At 46.3% G+C, this 20,023-nt stretch overlaps 1 protein-coding gene across 1 annotated transcript; it reads right to left on the bottom strand.

Annotated features, from left to right (window-relative positions):
• Positions 1-8,908: 8,908 nt before the first annotated feature.
• LOC137146117 (uncharacterized) lies at positions 8,909-19,297 on the bottom strand. Its single transcript, XM_067537270.1, has 7 exons — positions 19,181-19,297; positions 17,339-17,377; positions 16,109-16,402; positions 15,743-15,808; positions 12,647-12,730; positions 10,922-10,946; positions 8,909-10,632 (listed from the first exon to the last, which is right to left on the bottom strand). Exons 1-7 carry the CDS (start codon positions 19,242-19,244, stop codon positions 10,590-10,592), a joined length of 615 nt encoding a protein of 204 aa, XP_067393371.1. The 5' UTR covers positions 19,245-19,297; the 3' UTR covers positions 8,909-10,589.
• Positions 19,298-20,023: the final 726 nt, after the last annotated feature.

A 20,023-nucleotide genomic window follows, 5' to 3' on the forward strand; every position in this document is an offset into this window, starting at 1 on the left:
AGCAGGATTTTATTCCAGTCCTAAGCACAAACTTTAACAGTTGTCACTACCAGCACGTCCATGATAAACCAACAATGACAGAGAAAACAAAAAAGGGTCCTTAAACCTGACCAAGCCAAGTGAAACATTCCACAACATCACCTGAAACTGTCTAGAGAAAAGGACAGCTCTGAAACAGAAAATGTGACACAGATTAAAAATCCTCAGCACCAGCGATATTTGGCTATGATTTCAATGCACAAGAGAACTGCTCTTCAATATACAGAATATGCCCTGCTCACCAGATTACTGGAAATATTTAGGATTATTCTCTTTAGGAAAAATCAGCAATCTGACCATTAGATTCTACACAAAGATAAAATGCGTAACTTGATGAACTCTGTGTAAGCCCCGAAGCTTGTCTCTCTCACCAACAGAAGTTGGTCCAATAAAAGACATTACCTCACCTCCCTTGTCTTTCAATATTACATTTTGCATACATTTTTTAAGATACCTTACTGATCTTTGGGAGATATTGTGTGGAACACTTAGCCATACAACTGTTTTTCTATCTGCTAATATGAACAGTACATAATAAAGTGTGATTTTTTTTTGTTAAATTCTATTTTTGTTACTCTTTAAAAAAGTGCTGGGGGAGGAGGCGGGCAGGTTCCTGGTTGTATTGAAGAAAGTCACCATACAGATATGGGGCTGCAGCCATTTCCACAAAGATTATATTGGTATTGGCTATATGAGCTTGATTTTCAATTCAAGGGTTCCATTTCCATTCCAGGAGTTTGAGGTGTTGCTGGTGGGTTAAGAAACTTCTTTACTTCTTCAAATATGCCTTTTATACTTAAGTTATTTGAAACGTTTTTCAGGCGATCCTGAAATGTAGATACCAGGATATTCTTCACTATTTCCTGCACATACTTTTCCTCTTTTGAAATACAGATTTGAGTTTCTTCCTCTAGTATGCGCTGGCTCTCTATTTCCTCGCGGTCTTTTTTATCAGCACAGCAGAACCATAAAGGGTAAAGTGTGCATAGGCAGTAGACAAGGATGATAACAAAAAGGGCAGCTAGTCCATAAACCTGGGGGGGGGGGTGGAAATCAAAGATAGTTATCTTCAGGGGAATTTTTCTTTACGCATCTTTTGCATCTCACCAAAATAGATATGTTCTTTGATATAAATTTAGCTACACAGATCTATTTACAGTACAAAAATTCTCCCTTCAACCAGATGTGGGGACAGGTAATAGGGGAATCTTTCAGTGTTACTAAGACTGATGGACAAAACTCAAATGTTTTGGAGTTTGGATTTGGCAAAGCTGTTAAAATTCTGTCGTTATCATTATTTACTACACTACCAAGCCTTATGTCATCTGCAAACTTTATCAGCAATGATTTTATATTTTCTACCAGATCATTGATAAAGATATTAAATAGTATTGAGTTGAAAACAGATCCCTGAGGGACCCCCACTAGAAATACCTCCACTGGATGAAGAGTCCCCATTTACAATTCGTTTTTGAGATCTATCAGTTAGCCAGTTTTAAATCTATTTAAAGTTCGGAACATTGCTTTTTTAATGTGTTATTTTTATCAGAATATCACATGACACCAAATTGAATGCCTTACAGAAATTTAAACATATGTCAACGCAGCTACCTTTGTCGACCAAACTTGTGATCTCATCAAAAACCAGTATCAACTTTGTCTAATAAGACCTACTGTCCATGAAACCATGTTGATTGGCATGTATTATATTATCATCCTTTAATTCTTTAGTCACTGAATCTTGTATCAGCTGTTGCATTATTTTGCCCAGGATCAATGTTCAGTTACCCGGCCTGCATTTACCCGAGTCATCCTTTTTAAATATTGGCACAACTTGGCCTTTTCTCCCAGGCCTCTGGAACCTCCTGAGACTTGAATGTCCCCAGAAGGAACCATAACACGGGTAGAATTATTAATTTTCTGTTAATTATTGTGAAAATGTTCATTGTTAATTTCAGTCAAATAAAAAAAAATAAAACTATTGAAGAATTTCTTAAATTTGGTGAGACTGACATTATTTTATATTCAGGTTATTCTGATTACATTAATCCCTAGGCTAGAAAAGTATGTTATACAGTATTGAAAATAAGGGAATGCTGGTTATTTGCAAGATTTTGGACATTAGTTCTAGTATTTGGATCTAATTCTGTGAATTTTTATTTATTGCTTGAGCACCTGCAATCAAAGATGGGACTGTTTTTATTTTTTTAGAAATTTGAAGAAATAAATAAGACTCAGGTATTGTTGTCTACAGTAACTGTTGTGAAATGCTAATATTTTAGAGGAGACTCTGACTTTGAACCAAAGTACTCTCTGATATTTGAATGTAACTGTTTCGTATCCACCAGCTAGCATTTTTCCCTAACTTTTATTCAAAGTTATTTATAGAACTCATTTTATGAGCTGAGTGAAAAATGCCAATGGAAGAATTCTAGTAATGCTAGAATATGATATATCTTCAATGTCCAACCTTAAGTTTCATGAAGGATGAGCTTACTAACTTACATTGATATATCTATTTTAAAAAATAAAAACACATACAATAAAATTACAAACAAATAATCAAATACCTTTAAAAACTACTGCTTAATAAATTATTCAACAACATAAAACTATTTCTCTAACTATATATTTTCCAGGGTTTTTGCAAATAAAATATGGAGGAAAGTAAAATGCCTGAAATAGTTATGTCCCTTACTTCAGATAGGCTCTTACCTGTGATAGTATATAAGCATCACTGGGTGGCTTTGTTGGTGTTGTTTCTACTGTGGGTTCTGTGCTGTTTCCCTTGAATGCCGAATGTATGCAATCACTGTATCTGCCATCAATGAGGAGAATCACACACCATAACAGAGAAGATCCAACACCCTTACCCACTATTTCACAGCAGCGGACACGATCGTATGGTTTTGGACTGCCGTCAGAATTGTATACTTTTGAACAGCGAGCCCATTGAATGAAATCGTGCTGAAGTATCAAGCTCAGGAGAAGCAAAATAAGGGCTGGAAAAATGAAAAATGACAAGCCATAGACAGTTTTCAAATCCTCATTTTGAGGACATTTAAATTCACTTTCAATTACTTCTTCAACCACTACCAAAATTAAAGAGCAAAATGACACAGATATAATAGGAAGGCTGCTTTTCCAAGTACCAAAATATTTCTTTCTACCTGGCATTTTACCCTATGACCAATTCTGTGCTAAACTAGGGAACTAGTGAACATGTGTGGTCCTTGAATTTTATCCCTTATCCTCTTGCAGAAATAACTAAGCGTAATGAGTAAAGATGAAAGTGAAAAAGTTACAAGCCTCATAATTTGTTGTTCCAATGAAATGCAATGTTGCATCCAAGGACGGCTGGTTACAAACTGCCTGGTATAGCTTTCAATAGCTGTAAGGTAGCAGCTGGACTGGCGCACCAGAAATCTGATTCTAGCTCTTTACTACTAACAACGTCTCCTATGACACTAATCCTTCTGTGACATCTCCTACAGTCTTGGTGGAGATTATTTTTTTTTCAACTAAAAGATAAATATCTGGATTTCCACACTCCTCTCAAAGACAGTCTCGAGGCTGTCTTGCATTCCACGCTGGACATTCATGGTGCCGGAGGCTGGTACGCTGCTTCCGGGGGGCAGTTGATTCTGACCATTTAGTCAGGAGGTCTGGAGAAGGAAACTTTGACTATTCAGTGCATGTAAAGATAAAGAACCTTCCAGAGAGCACATGGGCAAAGTCCATCAATTGCATGGAGCATATTTGCGTATACAAATAAGACACTCAATTATGACATGCCAGAGAACCCGGCATCTGGCATCTGAACAGCTTGCATAGCTGAACAGGTTGCCTTCAGTCCTGCCCCTTCCACCTAGGTCCTGCAAATGCTCCATTTGTGATTAACCCTTCCCCTGCCATGTGCTCTCACATCAGGGTGGGGCTTCATGAGCCAGGGCAGTAGGGCATAGACTAGGTCTGCCAAAATTACGCTGGGAGCGGGCACTCCATTGATATCCAGATTATTGGGTGGGAATAAACTCCCATAGTGTCTAAATATGAAATTGCCAGATCTCTGGAATCCCTTGGCCTCATGGACACTGCTGGCACCCAGGAACCTCCTTCTGTGATCAACCAAGCCCTGCATACTGAGCAGCAGTAGCCTTTCCAGTTGGCCAAAATCACGTGCATCTTCTTTAGGGTCAAAGCTCATCGGTTTCCAGCCTGTGACTGCTCTTTCTTTCTTCTCTCTCTCCGAACTTCACGCCATTGCTCCAGCCATTGTCCTTGGTAGTCTGCAGCCAACTCTCCATCCTTGTTTTTGAGTGGCACTACCCCCAGCCAACCGGGTTTGGTTGCCTTCTGGCACCATGGATCGCAGAGTGGTGGGAAAGGGGGAGAAGGGAAGTGGAGGGGTTTGACCCAGTTCCACTCCTACCGGTTAAACACACCTCTCCCCCGGTGGCAGGCAGACCCTGTGGCTTGGGCACCCTTAGCACGGCTGTATCAGTTGAGTACAGACAATCACCCTGTTTGACCTTTAAGAACACTTTCCTTTTATTTGTTCCTCCGGTTCTCAAGCAAACTGAACTTTGTCAATTCTTTGTAAATAAACAGGTTTGCACCAAAGATATCTGACTCCATCATTAGTTTCTCCTCCCAGCTGGAACAACCTGCGAGACCCCAAATTTGACTTATTTGACCTTTAAGAACTTTGGGGTTCTCCTGCTTCATTGGGTGTGTCCTTCCTGGAGTTTCTTTGCTCACAGCCAGTCTGAGCTCCACCCCAAGTCAGAAGGCTTGCACGGCCATTTTTAGCACCACAGCATGAGCCTTGCAAGCCCAAGACGCGCTGCCGTGGGTGTTTGCTTGCTGCATGGACACACCCTCAGTGTGTTATCTGCTTTACAATTACCACCTGCCTCCTAAGAGAGTTGAACGGTGACCAGAAGGCTCTCACTTCTAAGGGCTAGTCTACACTGAAAACTGTGACTGAAGTCTACACTTAAAAAATGACGGTAGCTAGGTTGACGGGAGACACGCTCCCACGAATATAGCGCTGTCCACACAGGCACTGATGCTGGCAAAAAGTATGTCACGGAGGGGGGGGGCCGTGTTTTTTCACTCCCCTGAGCGACAAAAGTGTGTCGGCATAAATGCTAGTGTAGACAAGGCCAAAGTGGAGTGCTGGGGGATGGTTGCTAAGCAACGGGGGCATCTGAAGGGTCAGCACTGCACCCAAGGGCTAGGCAAGTGGACAGCTCTTGGGAGGGGGTGCTGCACCCCAAGAGAGTGCATAGGGAGCTCAAGACTCCTTTCAGGCTCCAGAGACTTACAACACCCAAGACCCAGGGGCCAGGATTCCCCTCCCAGCTGTCTAGTGAGCAGCTGAGTGGGGGCCCTCAGCTCAGATCTGTGACACCAGTCGCACCAGCTTTAAGTGGGCGCATTTCCATTAGAGTCAACAGAGCTGCATTTGGTTGCCTCAGTCCTAAAATATTTGCAAATGCAGTGCACAGACCCCTTCTAATCCCTCTCGTTAGTTTCCTACCACCCCCGTGCTGTCCTCAAGTAGCTAGCACTGCACCGTGCTCATCTCAATCCCTCCCTTCCCACAGGAGTTACTGCGTGAGCGGCCACAGCCTTCAACTGCCTTCCCCCCGAATCCTGCCGGGATCCAAGGAGAGCTGTCTGTTCACAAAGGGCAGGTACAGCTTTCGTGGCAGCGTGGGGCTGCTGGTGTACAATTCAGACGCCTTCACCCTCGCCGTCATGTTCTCTAACCCCTTTTACCACAACTGCCACTGCATTGAGTTTGCCCTCGAGATCTCCCCAGGCAAAGACCACCTCGGCAAAATGGAGGAAATCTATGCAAGGATGTACAATTGTACGCCCACCAACGGCTGCACAATGTTCAAGAAAGCCAAGCTGGGTGAGTGCCAGGAAGCGTTCATGGTCACTGCAGGGAATATCCGTATCATGGCCACCATGTCGAATGCTGCTAAAGCCGTCATTAAAGTGCTCGTGGAGGATAAAGGGACTCCACCTCCTTACTCACAGATCCCCACTGACTGCACAACATACTCCTAGGGTAAGGGCTGCAGCTAGCACTGACATCCAGCCAAAGACTTCGCATGGGTCTCACCTACAGGAAGAAATAACCCCCTATTGCGTAGACATCTGTGTAGTGCAGGAATCAGCCTGGGGACAGAACTGGTCCCCACTTATCAGAGTGCTTGTAAAGTGCATGGACAACACGATAGATTGCTTCATTCTAAAGCCAGAAGGGACCCTTGTGATCATCTAGACTGACCTCCTGTATAACCCAGTCCAGGGAATTCTCCCAAAATAATTCCGTTTAGACTGCAGCCTAACTAATAAAATAAATAAAGTCTCAAAGACAATGATCTTGTGACCCTTGCTTTGAATTGGCGCCAAGTTGTTTACGTTGTGTTAGCCGCTGGGGGGATAGTAAAATGGGCTTCAGGGAAATAACAGGTCTAAATAATGTCTGATTCTTCTCTCATCTACCGCCCTTTTAGAATGGTGTAAACTCACTGCAGTCAGTGGGTGACTCCAGATGTACCCCAAGGGAACTGAGATCTGAATATGGCCCAGGACAGAATCAATGACATTTTCATTCTAGGTTCTATTGATTTCAGACTAAGGAAAAATAACAAAGAATGAATATAAAGTTCCCATGTGAGAAAGGGATGTGAGAAAGCACGCGAGTGTGAATCCTCGTCACAAGAGATTTAAATGCTTTATTGCTCCCAGCCTGCCCTTGACTTGTTCCCAGCCCCAGATAATTTCCCTTCCATTCCTCTTTGCAGTTCATTTTAAACGAGTCACTTCTGATTGCAGTCATTCTGCTCTGGCCCATTTGGTTTATACACTTAGAGCGCAATAAAGGTCCTTCCGGGTTCAGAGGAACTGGTTCTCCCTTGGTGTGATAGTGCAGGAAAGATTACGCCATGTGTGGTGTTGTGCAGTGTTAGGAGATCATGTGACGGAAGACCCAGCTGTAACGTTAAGGCTGGAGAGGATGGCTCTCTGGCTGTTGTGGGTTCCCTAGCACTGAATTCACCAAGGGGTGGATTCTCTGTACCTTGAAGTCTTTAAACCATGATTTGAGGACTTCAACAACTCAGTCACAGGTTAGGAGTGTATTACAGGCGTGGGTAGGTGAGATTCTGTAGCCTGCATTGTGCAGGAGATCAGAAATAGAAAATCATTTTGGTCCTTTCTGACCTTAAAGTCTATGAGTGTATGAGGGTGCTGTAAATTCACAGCCTCAGAGCTGCACTGACACTGGTTTTATTCTAATGTATACCCCAGACTTTGCCCTTAATAAAGGAGAACAGATAACAAGCGTTCCCTGCCCTATACAGTTGCTGGAGAATGCCCCCAGACACCAGCCTGCAGCCTGTGCTTGCTTCTTGTTTCACGTCCATTGTAAGCTCTTTGTCCCTTTGTTCTCTGTTTGTCCTGCACCGAGCAGAGTAGGGCCCTGGCCTCTGGCTGCTTCCAAAACCGAAATAAATAAATAACTGCTTAGACAATCTTTGCATGCACTAACACCACTCCTATGTGCAAGGATGGCACACCCGCAGCCCCTGGGATAAAGACGATCCCTGTCTGGGTGCAGCCAGCCCCACAGCCTTTTCTGCAAGAATGCCAGGGCAGCAACCACAATCTCCTGGTGCTGAATCACAAGGACGGAGGGTGACTGGAACCAGCAGGCTCTAGACCCTCCAGAGGGGGGCCGTGCGAAGGTGAGATTCCACCGTGTCTGGACTGACCAGGAAAGATGGGCTGGAATGGGGAAAAAAAACCCTCTGCAGTGGTAAGGCCTGAGTGTGTTTGTGTGTGTGTGTGTGTGTGTATTATCTCTGCATGTGCATGAATGCCCACATAGCACTGTAAATATAAACCAGATGTTCGATGGCAGTTTCCCATTAGAGGTGCTGGAACATTTTCATCCCCTCACGTAACTGCTACCGTAGCATATTGAGCACACCAGTACTCAGCAGCTACAGCCTATTGTAACACATTAACAATGAGAAATTTCTTCCCTGACCTGGCAGTTCCTTTAAATGAACGGCTCTCACTGCAGCCATTTTGTTCTATTTGGAGCTAGGTTTGAAATGGAAACGGCAGTGAATTTAACCCAGCAGCACGTGCTGGACCAGGCTTTCACTTCTATCTGCCATGCTATTCATTTCACTGGGCCTTCCTGGGAGGAACTGAGAGCAGAATGAACCCATCGTGCTTAGCGCAATGCATGGGGAAGAAATGGGACTTTCCCCCCTCTGCAAGTGAGTTGGACCCCAGTGGTAAAGAGGGGGGGATAGACAATTCGGTTATGGGTGCAGACTGCCAGAGCAGGGAGCCAGGGATGGGTGCTCTGTTGGGGTGAGTAACAGCTAAGATGTTCAGACTTCATTGCTGGAAATACTGACAGGGGGCAAAGACTCGGCAGTTAGTGCATCTGCTCTTCCACATTCAGTCACCCTTGCTACGCCGGTCTCTTTTCCATCTGGGTCATTTGCTAAGACTATGGGTCTTTGGGGCGAGGACTATACATTGAGTGCATGCATGTACAGCACCTAGCACAACGAGGCCCTGCTTTCTCATAAATTATAAATGATATGGTATAAACTATAATAAAGGAGCTGGCCAGGGCAATCGCTTATATTTAAAGTGTATTTATGGCCAGAAACGTGCCAATTTGCTAACACTCATTTCTGCTCCATGACTCGGTTTCCTTTATGTCCCATGCATTGTCAGCATCACTGCAATTAAGTCAATCTTTCTTTTTACTGTTGCAAACATTCTGTGAGGCAGATTAAAAAAACCCCCCAAAACAGCTCAGTTTTCACACAGTAAGACGGCTTTTATTTCTAACCTGATCGGATGCCTCCCCACTCCTCCAGTGGGGAATGAACATGGAAGTTCAAGGGGCTGTCTTTGAATGTTTATCACACCTCCAGCCCGGTGGAATTGGCAAAGGCAAATAACTAGACTCACTACCAGCCCGCAGTGAGTGACCAGGAATCATAGCTTATAGAGATAACGCGTGCTTACATTATACAGTATGTGTTGAAATGTAAATAGGTCCAAAAATCAATTTCCTAAAAAATAGGCTTGACAATAGTCGATGGAGGTATGGGAAAATATGAATGAAGTAAACTGAGAGAGCTCCGAGACAAGTTAGATATATATTAGAACGTAGCCCCATGTTAAGTTGTAAAGATTTGTGGTTCCAACAGTTTTTTCAAGTGTTTTAGATAAAATGTTAACAGTTTGAAAAATGCTATCTATATTGAGAGTTACTGGCATGGCATTTACACAGATGTTAATTATCATGCGGCTTAATGCTAAATGCCCAATGGGAAAGTAGAAGATATTCATGGTAAAAAATACGGATTTAATGCTAATGAATTAAGGGGTATAATTGTAAGTGATTATAAAAAGGGTAGCATGCTGATTTTAGAGAGGTTCCCATCTACCATCACGGTACTGTTAGAGAAAGGACAATAAACCCATTTCTCCCATCCGAGAACTGAGCACCCTGGATGCACCATTGCCTCGTAGAATGGGAGTGTCAATGCAGTGTGTGCTAATATTGTAATGCCTGTTTGCTTCAACTATTTTATTTTTTATAAAGTCTTTAATGTGATCACTTGTTGCGTCATTCACAGTCCTCCACTAAGTTGCCTGTCGCTGCTCTGCAGGCTCGAACCTTAAAAAGTTTTGTCTGGTTTTATTCCTTGTCTTTAAACTACACATTGGCAACCCATAAAACAAAGGTTGCAGAATGGTTTGGCAGAGGGATTGATGGCTGTGTTTCTACACACGACAGCCTCAATTCTGATCTCGGCTACATTTGGGTGAATCTGGAGTAGCTCCATTTACTTCCGTTGAGTTACTCTGGAATTACCCTGAATCTGGCCAGAGATCAGCACCTGACATTGAATTGGGTCACAGCCCAGAGAGAGCCCAGAACAGGGATTTGCCATTGGGCTGAACTTAACCCCGTCACTGCCGTTCTTTCAAAGAGACACTCGGCCTGTGAATACCAAAGATCAGAGAGAAATCAGTTCTCAGCATCTGCCCGTGTTATGAGCTCCATGCAGGCAGCCCCCTGTGCTGTGCAGAAGTCTGCTGAGATGAGCGGGGTTTCACATGGGAGCAGGGTGACTTGGACACAGCTCAGTGTGGGATCTGGCTCTCCCTGCTCCGTAGGGGATGTTGCCACAATGAACAGATTGTATCTGGCCTGTTTAAAAAGGGGGCAGTAGTAAAAATTCTGTCTTGCCTCCGCATCCTCCTCCTGACTTTGTGGCGCATGGCATCCTTCAGCCTGGAAATGAAAACCCTTGGCCTCAGATGCAGGGCTCAATTTCCTACAAACAGCACCAAGCCAATGGGCTAAGAGGACTCAGCGAAGTGATGCCCCCTTCTCAGCAGCTCTGCAGGCTCTGGGATACTGCTTCTGAGGGCTCATTAAATTCTCTCTCTCCATGGGAGCTTCTCCAATAAGATCTTCCCATTCACTGCTTTTCTGTGGCCAGGGAGCAGCAGCTGCTGCTTAATCTGCAGAAAAGCAAGAGCGAAATGCATCAGTGCAGCTGGGCATCTCTCTGTGTTCATGCAGCACCTTGTTTTGGGGCAATGAGTGACGCAAAAGGATCCCTCCCCCATGGGGGCAGCTGTTTCTGACACTGCCACCAAAATAAATGCAGGGGAAACCCAGTGGACACTCAGGGGATCTACTGCCATTCACAGAAGAAATTCCATCCTTCCCCGGCCAGCTCCCTGCCTCACACAGTGGGGATGTGTCCAGAATCACAGTGACCCGGGTTAAAGAATTAATCCTTCCTACCTTTGACATCTCTGTTTAGATGCAACTGAAACAGAAAAGAAGAAAAATGTTATTGGAAAGCTGTCCCCGGCTCCCTGCCAGGCCAAGGGATGGGCTCCGCCATGCTCTGACCTGGGTTAGGGTGGGATTTTCAAACCTGTCTAAGGGATTCAGACACCCAGTTCCCAAATCCCCTGGGTAGCATCTCACACTCAATGTCGCGCCCGTCTATCCACGATGGGCCAAACACTGCTCACTGTAGCCCCCTGCATGGCCTCACTGGGTGTCTCGCTCAGACGGCAGAGCGGTGAGCAGGATTTAGTGCAGCTTTTAAGCAACCATCTGGGTAGCTCAATGGTTAGGGCATTAGCCTGAGACTTGAGAGCTCCAAGCTCACAGTCCTTCCTCTGCTACAGGCTTCCTGTGTGACCTTGGGCCAGTCACTCAGCCTCTTTGGGTATGTCTATGCTGCAGCTGGCTCCAGCTCACGGAGCTGAAAATAGCGATGCAGATGCTCAGGCTCTGAGAGCCTAGAAAGCATCTCGGCGCATCCAGGTTGCTAATTTCAGCCCTGTAAGCCTGTCAGCTGACCCAGGCTCTGAGACTTGGTGCTGCAAGTTTTTTTTTAATCGGTGTAGATGAATCCTGAAGGCTTTAATTTCCCCTCTGTGCAATGGGAACAACTGCCCCGCAAAGAGTTGTGAGGGTAAGTGTCTTAAACACAGTGAATTGCTCAGATACTGCAGTGATGGGGCCCAGAGAAGCCATGGATTCCAAAGCCAGACAGGATCACTGGCTCGTTTAGCCTGGTCTCCTGGATGTCACAAGCCTCCAGCAACTGAAATTAGACCAGTTGTTACAACCTAAGTATCATGTAGGCTTGGCAGAATTGGATTTTTTTTAAAAATAATTTTGACAGATAATACTGAGGTTTATTTTTAAGCATTTTTAATTTTTCTGTCTGTTTAAATATCCATAGTTGTGGGAAATCATTGGTGTGTGGGTGTGTCAAACACAATATTTCAAGTCAAATAATAATTATTTTGTGACAATAGACATTGAGATTCAAAAAGTTAAAGCTTTATAACCGTTCACACACCAAGTGTCAACATCACATGTCAAAATATTCAAAGCAAATATCCTTAAATCGAACTCTCATGAGTTCCCAAGCGTCACTTTTCTTACTTTGCCTACCTGTAAATCTCAATTATTATCAACAGATATAGTCACTGGTTTGTGTGAGTATGGTGTAATTGTTGTCTGCAGTGTAGTTGTAGCCATGTGGGTCCCAGGATATTAGAGAGACAAGGTGGGGGAGGGAATATCTTTTATTGGACCAACTTTGGTTGGTGAGAGAGAGACCAGCTTTCGAGCCACCCAACAGAAAAGTTCTGTGTAAGTTCGAAAACGTGCCTCTCTCACCAACAGAAGTTGGTCCAATAAAATATATTCCCTCCCCCACCTTGTTTCTCTATGGTGAAATTGACATTTACAGATAAAAACCTAGTTCTTCCAAACCTAAGTATCATAGATGGTACCTTTTGGAGCTTGCGGCTGAGTAGGGGTGGGATTTTGCAAAGCACCGATGAGATTTTGGAGAATGTGTTCCTTTGAGAGTCACCAGTATGGGTGCTCCTAAATTCCTTCGGCGCTTCCAGATTCTCCAAACAGGCATTTTTTGTCTTTCACTGACCGACATGCTCACCCACAGGCTCAAAAATACAGATCCATGCCACTATTCCTTACCCAACTTCATCAGAAGATAAGTTGATGGAACCAGCACCAGCAAAGAAAAAGCTGCGAATGTGCACACCTGTCCGAATTCCAGTCCTGGGAAAAACAGACCACAATGAAGCGCAGAGCTGGTTTTGTGTGGTTTCTACCTGAAATTATCATTTTGGTTTTTGAAGAATGAAAAAATATTGGAATTTTGATTCCTCCCCCTCTTTTTCCATTTTTTTTTTGTCCCAGTTGCACTACCATGAATGATGCTGACGGCTTTTGCTCGCCTTTTCCCTTTTTTGTGTGTTTCCCTTTTTCCACTCGGTAATTTCCCCAAAGTCGGGGAAGTTTTGAAGAGCAACAGCGGAAAAAGGAAAAAAGTGAGAAGGAAATGTCCAAAATTTTTACTATGGAAAAAAAGAAAATTTCTATGTGGCTCAAAATGACCTTCCTGCTACAAATCAGGGGCAAAACGGGAATTTCAATTTGTTTCCTTTTCAGAATTTCTCCCTTGACAATCGAAACATTGGGAAGGAAACATTTCAAATGAAAAATTTTCATTCAAAAATTTTTGCACAGGGAAAAAAACCCCCAGTCTTTTGTTTTGCTTTTTGAACTCTGCTGGAATGAATAGTTCGGGGCTGACAGGCAATGAAAGAGAGATCACTCTGTGTCACGTCCAGGTTATTACTAAAACAGCGCATACTATGGCTGTGACCACGTGGCATGAGATGGACAGAATGGGACCACCTAGCATATGGGCCAGGGATTGGGCTAGTCCAAAGACCCTCTAGTGCAGAGACCCACAAGGACTCGCACGGGGTGTGTTTCTGTCGGGGGAGAGCAAAGGTTGGCCAAAGATGAGGATCCCTTATCTGGGAGAAGCCAACACTGAATGTGTCTCCAGAATATCCAGATGGATTTCTGCCTCCCTGTTCCCTGCCTGAGACACAGCCAGGTGGGGGGCTGGATATCTTGGCAAACTATGTTGCTGCTTGTCTCAGCTCCAGTCGAGTGCCCCGTGTTGGACAATGCTGTGGGGGAACCAGGGCTGACCCCTCAGTCTCCCTCGTAGCTTAAACACGCCCACAGGTGTGAGCCCTGTGGGTTCCCTCATCACCAGTCCACGTGGGAGATGCGGCACAGACATCTGACACATGATTGGAGCAGGTCTTGCACCCAATCAGCACATAGCTGCGGTCCATGTGACATCCTTAGGGCCATACAGGTAGTATATATATTGTGTGGATGCAGCCCACATAACACATCGAGAGCTGCATATGCACCCACAAATAGGTTGAGAACCACTGCATTACTGTTACACGAGAAATAAACAGATCTCCACACAAATCAAACAGCCTACACACAGGTCCCTGCCTCAGTTTCCTCACTGCTCGGGAGCCATGAAAAAGTGGGAATTTTCTGTAATATTATTATGAACCCTATGCGTGCCTCAGTTTCCCCTCCATTCTGCATGCTTCCAAGTGGGGCAAAAGGGACTAAATTTGCTCTCAGGGCAGGCTAAGAGACCTGGGGGTGTGCATGTTGCTCAGCTGTCTGAGCCTGTCCGGGTTATTAAAAAGGACTGGCCGAGGCCAACACCCTGTCAGTAGAAAACCCACTCACTGGGACATTGACCCTAGCAACCAATGAACAGATGGATTTCCCTGCCTCTCAGCAGGGAAGCTGAGCAAAGATCCCAGCTCAACACGACGGGGAGGCATGTGAGGCAGGGGATAAGGGCTGGCTGTCGCAGTGAAGCTGGGGGCTGTCCCCTGGCAACTGACTAAGGGCAGCAGACTGAAAGAGAGCAAGAGCCCGAAAATGGGGTTTCCTGCGGGTTGGCTGGTGCTCGGGCCTGACCAGAATGGTCTATGCTTTAGCCTTCCTCTCCGTATGTAACCTAAGGTTTTCCCAGCCCGTGTGCTAGTTGACTAAGAAACCCGACTGCGTGAGAGTCGCTGAAAATGCTCAGTCAGGTGCATGAATCCCTGCAGAGGATACGAGCTCCCAGGGGTCCCACTTAGCTGGACTGCTGGGTAGAACTCATGGGGTGAAGCCCACAGAGGCTCAGTCGCAGGGGGCGGCGAGGCCGCGTGGCTGACCCTGAAGATGGACGAGACCCCTTGGGAGCTTGGCACCTCGAAGGGTTTCCTGCAGGAGACTGTTCCAAAGCTGGAGGCATCGCACTGATCCTTGGATCTGCGACAGGATCGTTCTCTGGGCCAGGGTTGGCGCTGTCTGGAGCTGCCCAGGGTCCTTCTGCTGCCATGCCCGGTTCGTGCTCTGAAACACAGAGCCTTCTCTAGCCCAGACCATCTGCGGTGCACTTGGCTGGGCCGTGCCCCTCCTCTCCTGCCCAGCACTGCCTGTCCCTGTCCCAGTGAGTCTCTGTGGTTTATTCGTCCTACCCAAAACACCTTGTTCCTTTGCTCTCCTGTGGGTGATTTTCACTCCCTCCACCCGGCCCCCTGCAGGGAAGCTGGAGAAACAACCTTCGTAGCACACCTATTGACCGGTCATGAAGCTTAACGGCCTGCGTGCTCCCTAGTCTAGTGTGAATGAAGTACAGAACTTTCCACAGTGCTGGAGCCACACAGGCACGGAGCCGGCAGACGACACAGCAGTTTTCAGAGGAACAACTTCACAGCGTCAGCCAGAATTCACAGTTGTATAGCCAGAACCCCCCTCACTCTGCCACCTGGGAGGGCGGGGATTGGCAGATCATCTCTCCTCCAAGATGGTCCTGGCTGGGAGGGGAGAGCGGGACTGGGCTGGGCAGATGCTGCCCCCTAAAAGGCATCACACCCCGTGTGCCCTGCCCCTCACGCCTGCCTTGGGAGACGCTGCCAGCTGTGAGCTGCGGGAGAGAGGCTGTGGGGAGACAGATGGTGGAGTTTCCCGCAGCCCCGGCCAGTCCTGTGTGCACTGGTCTGTTCCCCCACGCTCCCTGCTGTGGGGCAGGTTGGAGGGGAGCTGCTCAGGGGACAGGCCTACGACGGGATGCTCCCTCCCAGCTCTGAACATGGGAGGCACCCGGCATTCGGGCCTGACCCAAAGCCCATTGGTCTGGACGGAAAGGCTCCGGTGATCAGGGCGCCAGCCGGTTCCATCACTTACTTCTGCACGGTGGGATTGGGTCTGCGTTGTCAGCGTTGCTGCTCCTGTTGCTGCTGCTGGGGGGGCCTGTCCAGGCAATAAATAAACACAGGAGAGATCACGATGTGACAACCCCACCTGGGCCCCCAGAGATGTCATGGTCGTCCCCCAGACTGGGCGGGGCACATGAAATTTCACCCCTCCCTCCATGAGACAGCAGCAGGAAAACACAGAGCAGTATCTACCCTGGGGGTCCCCCCTCCCTGCCGGATCCTCTGGAACAGATACAGACAAACTCAAGTTGGGTGGAAGCAAAGAGGGGCTTTTAAGTGCCTGCCCCCAGCTGGCTGTAGCCTTTCCCAGCCCAGAGCGCCTGCAGCACCTCACCTGTGACGCTGAGGTCCCACGGGACGCTGAGACCTGAAGTCCTCACCTGGCCCAGGTGGTCCGTGAGCTGGAACCCACAGGAATAGCGCCCCGTGCTCTGCACAGAGAGGTTGAAGGCTAGCATGGCAAAGGACTGGCCTCGGGCGACCGACTGAGACGCCAGCTCCCCACCATCCTTGCAGAAAATGATGGTGGATGCAGGAAGTGAGGAAAGAACGAAACAGTGAGCCACAGCCAGGTCCCCCTGCCTAGCTGAGGAGACGTTCAGGAGAAGCACTGGTGGGGGGACATCACCTGCAACGACAGAGACATGGGCACTGTGCCAGGGGCCACACGGCCCAGGGTTCGCCAGTACTGTTCAGTCAGCCCCGCCTGCGCCAGAGAGACTTAACGGTAACTCAGAAAGGGCTGGGGAGCCTGAGAGCCACCCAACCAGAGGGCTGAGCCACATGAGTCCCTGTGAGAGACAGAAAATCGCAGTGAGGGGAAACTGAGGCAGGATGCGCCGGCAGTGCTATGAATGGCCAGAGGAGGTGCTGCAGGGCAGGTGTGTCCTCTGACAGACACGTGCTCCTGGGAGGAGACTCACAGAGGCCAGAGCATTTGCCATCAAAGGTGTGGGTTAGTGTGTTTGACTCTTGGAAATGTTGCTCCAAAACTGTCATCAGAACTTGAAAGCTAGAATCAAAAATCAGGGGGCAAAATCGTTACCATTTTCACAACTCTCCTCCCATTTTTCAGTCCATTCCGGAGCTGGCCTGAATGTTTTGATGGGAAAACAAACACAGAAGGAAATGAAGAAACAAATGTTCTAAAACCTTTGCGCCTGTTACGCAACGGTCTGCGGTGATTAATCGTCTGATAAATACGTTGGCGGAAGAAGGCCCCGTTGATTTGGGGAACTAACGTAAATACAGGAAAACACAGAAGACTGAAATCTGCAAAGCCAGTTACAGTTCGATGCAACGCCTGCCTCATTTGTGCATCAGATTTCCGCTTTCCTGGGCTGATTTGTGTTAATTTTTGTCTCCAAAATACATTGGGTCAGTGTTTCCCATAGCCCAGCTCGGTTTTGTTAAGTGTTTATCCTCTCACACTGGGACCAGGTTTATGTTCTGAATGACAAACAGGATATTCTGCAAGAATCATGCACAGGTGTTTTCTGTCCCATTGTCCATGGATTGGGGGTTTGAACCCTTTTGATTTCCTGCCCTTCTCCTTCATACTCACCTGGGGAGTTGCAAAATTCCTGGCCTGTGACCACAGCACCTGCACCAAGCAACAAAAGAAGATGAATGGAAGAGATAGCATTTTAAAACATAGATATTAACTATGCTGGGCCAGTGGTCCCCAGGATGCATAAGCACTTAACAGGACAGAAGCTTGAAAACCAAGAGATCAAGGTCTGCTTTTAGGAACTTGTACATTTGTGGACATTTTTGGAACGCGGAGAGTTTTTTAAAGCAATCAATATTAACTTTGGAGCTGCTTAGGAAAAGGAGAAATATGTTAATTTTTTTTGCAGCATCCCCCCCCCCCACTTCTAGTTTGCAATTCAAAATTTTGGAATTAGAAACATTTCATACAAGAATGGTTAAAAATTGGGGTGGAGGGAATTAGCAAATATTTCATCAATATTTTTTCCAATTTTATTTTTGAATTTTAAAATTGTTTTGTAAATTTTAACCTGCTCTAATTTTCTTGGTCTGCCTTTTCGAACATAAGGAACCTCATCTTTATTTGACATCACACCAGTAATATCGAAGGGAGCCCAGTTAGTGACAATCACAAATTCTTTTTAATCACAAATTAATTGTTCTAAAACACTGGCTAACACAAAGGATGCAATCACTGCACCTGAAAGAAATCTCACCGTGAGTGCTGGGTGAATGATGAACTTTTTGGTTTGCCGGCAATTCCAAAAAATCAAAAAAATAAAATAATATAAAAAATTGTTTGGGTCAAATCAAAAAATGAAATGTTTTGAAAAATTTGGCAAATAAAAATATCAGAAAAAATAATTTCTGGTAAAGGAAAAGTTTTGTTTTGATTTTTAGCATTTTGTTCATATAAAAAAGGTTTTAAAAATAAAATGAAAAGAAATTGCAAAACAAAACAATTGTTTCACATTGAAAAGTTGAAACATTTCATTTAAAAAATGTGGAAAGGAAACTTTTTTTTAAATTTAATTTTTATATTTTTAGCTTTTTTCAGACTGAAACGATTTGGTGAAATTGACACGAATTTGTGAAATGTTTCAAGGTCGCAGAATCTGCAATTTTCATCCGATAACGACTTGGTTGAAACATTTCACCCACCATGAATATTAGTGAAAAGACACAAATGGGAAACTTACAACATTTGGATATTGACAAGGGGGAATTAACATCTCCAGGGGACTTTAAGACCCTGATCCAAAGACCATTGGAAGAGTAAGATGACTCTTATGGTATGTCTACACTCTAGAGTGTGTCTACCGTGGTTGGTTCAAGTGAGCTGAACTGGGCACATGGGGCTTGGGCTATGGGGCTAGAAAATTGCAGCCTAGACTTTGAAGTTGATCTCATGAATTTTTTTGGGGGGGCTGATTCAACTTCTGGAGTTGGCCACACGGGATTTGTAAGGATGCAGCGTCTGCCATAGATACAGGGCATCGGTGGACAACAGGATCTGTAAGGATGACGGCAGCCCAATGCTTTGCCCAGGTGCTGGTGGAAAGGAGAGCTGCCCAACATCCTGCTCTAATCCACTAGACCCCACTCCCCGCTCAGAGCTGGGGATAGAACCCAGAAGTCCTGCCTCCCAGCTCCCTCCCCCGCTCTACCCCACTCCCCTCCCACAGCCAGGGATGAAACCCAGGAATCCATACTTCCAGTAACACCCCCCCGCTCTAACCACTGAATACCACTTCCCTCTTAGAGCAGGGGAGAGAATTCAAGAGTCCTGACTCCCAGGGAAATGCTACAGCTAGTCTGCAAAAGGCTGAGGTGTAAAAGGTGCTAGAGAAGCAGATACTTTATGGGGCTTTATAAATCTCTGTGAAGCCAAATGCCAGGAGAAAAGGGCACTTACCCCCGAGCCAGCCCAGCAGGGCGAGCAGCGCTGTGTTCCTGGCCTCCCAGCCCTGGGGGGCCATCTCCAGAGCCCTCGCTTTGAGCTGTGTGGCCCCCCTCCCCGATGTGGACAGCTGAGTGGAGAAGGGGAAGTGAGAGACAGGATCATCCAGGCTGTGGGTTTCATTTCGCAGCTTGGTTTCCGGCCTGAGATGCCATGGGCCAGGCCTCAGACAGAGGAAGGGGTGAGAGGAGGTGATTGCACACACCCCAGGGGGAAGGGGGAGGGTTTTTTGATCTCACAGGCAGAGACAGACTGAGATCCGATGGCTGGACGTGGCAGCTAGCCAGATCCACACTGGACAAAAGGTGCAAATGTTGAACAGGGAGGGGAGTTCACCATCAGAACGACTGACCCAGGGACGGGGTGGCTTCTCCATCACTTGGGGTCCTTAAATCCAGCTCAGGTGGCTCTTCCTATGAGACTTCCTCTAGTTCAGACAGAAATTACTGAGGATCAATGTGTGAAATTCTCTGGCCTGGCTCAGGCAGGTCAAATGAAATGATCACAATGGTCCTCTTTGGGTTTAAAAATTGGTGGATCTATAAACTCTGCCTTGCTGCAGGATCGTGCCCCCAAATCCCACCTTTTAAATGATGCGTCTATCCCCGATGGCCGCCGAGATGGCCATGAAAACGCAGCCTGCCTGTAACCTCAATGCAACATTGCCTGCCTGAGTCTGCGGAAAGCCTGAAACAGTAGCTCGGAAGGATGCGAAAGGCCCCCTTTATCTGGATCCAGGGTCATTGGACTCCTCAATTCCCAGGTCACAGAATGTGGCATTTTCCCAAGGTGCCAAGG

The sequence above is a fragment of the Emydura macquarii genome, unplaced genomic scaffold (assembly GCF_026122565.2).
Source record: "Emydura macquarii macquarii isolate MOO-44397 ecotype Brisbane River unplaced genomic scaffold, CSIRO-AGI_Emac_v2 contig_3694, whole genome shotgun sequence".
In the NCBI taxonomy this organism is placed as follows: domain Eukaryota; kingdom Metazoa; phylum Chordata; order Testudines; family Chelidae; genus Emydura; species Emydura macquarii.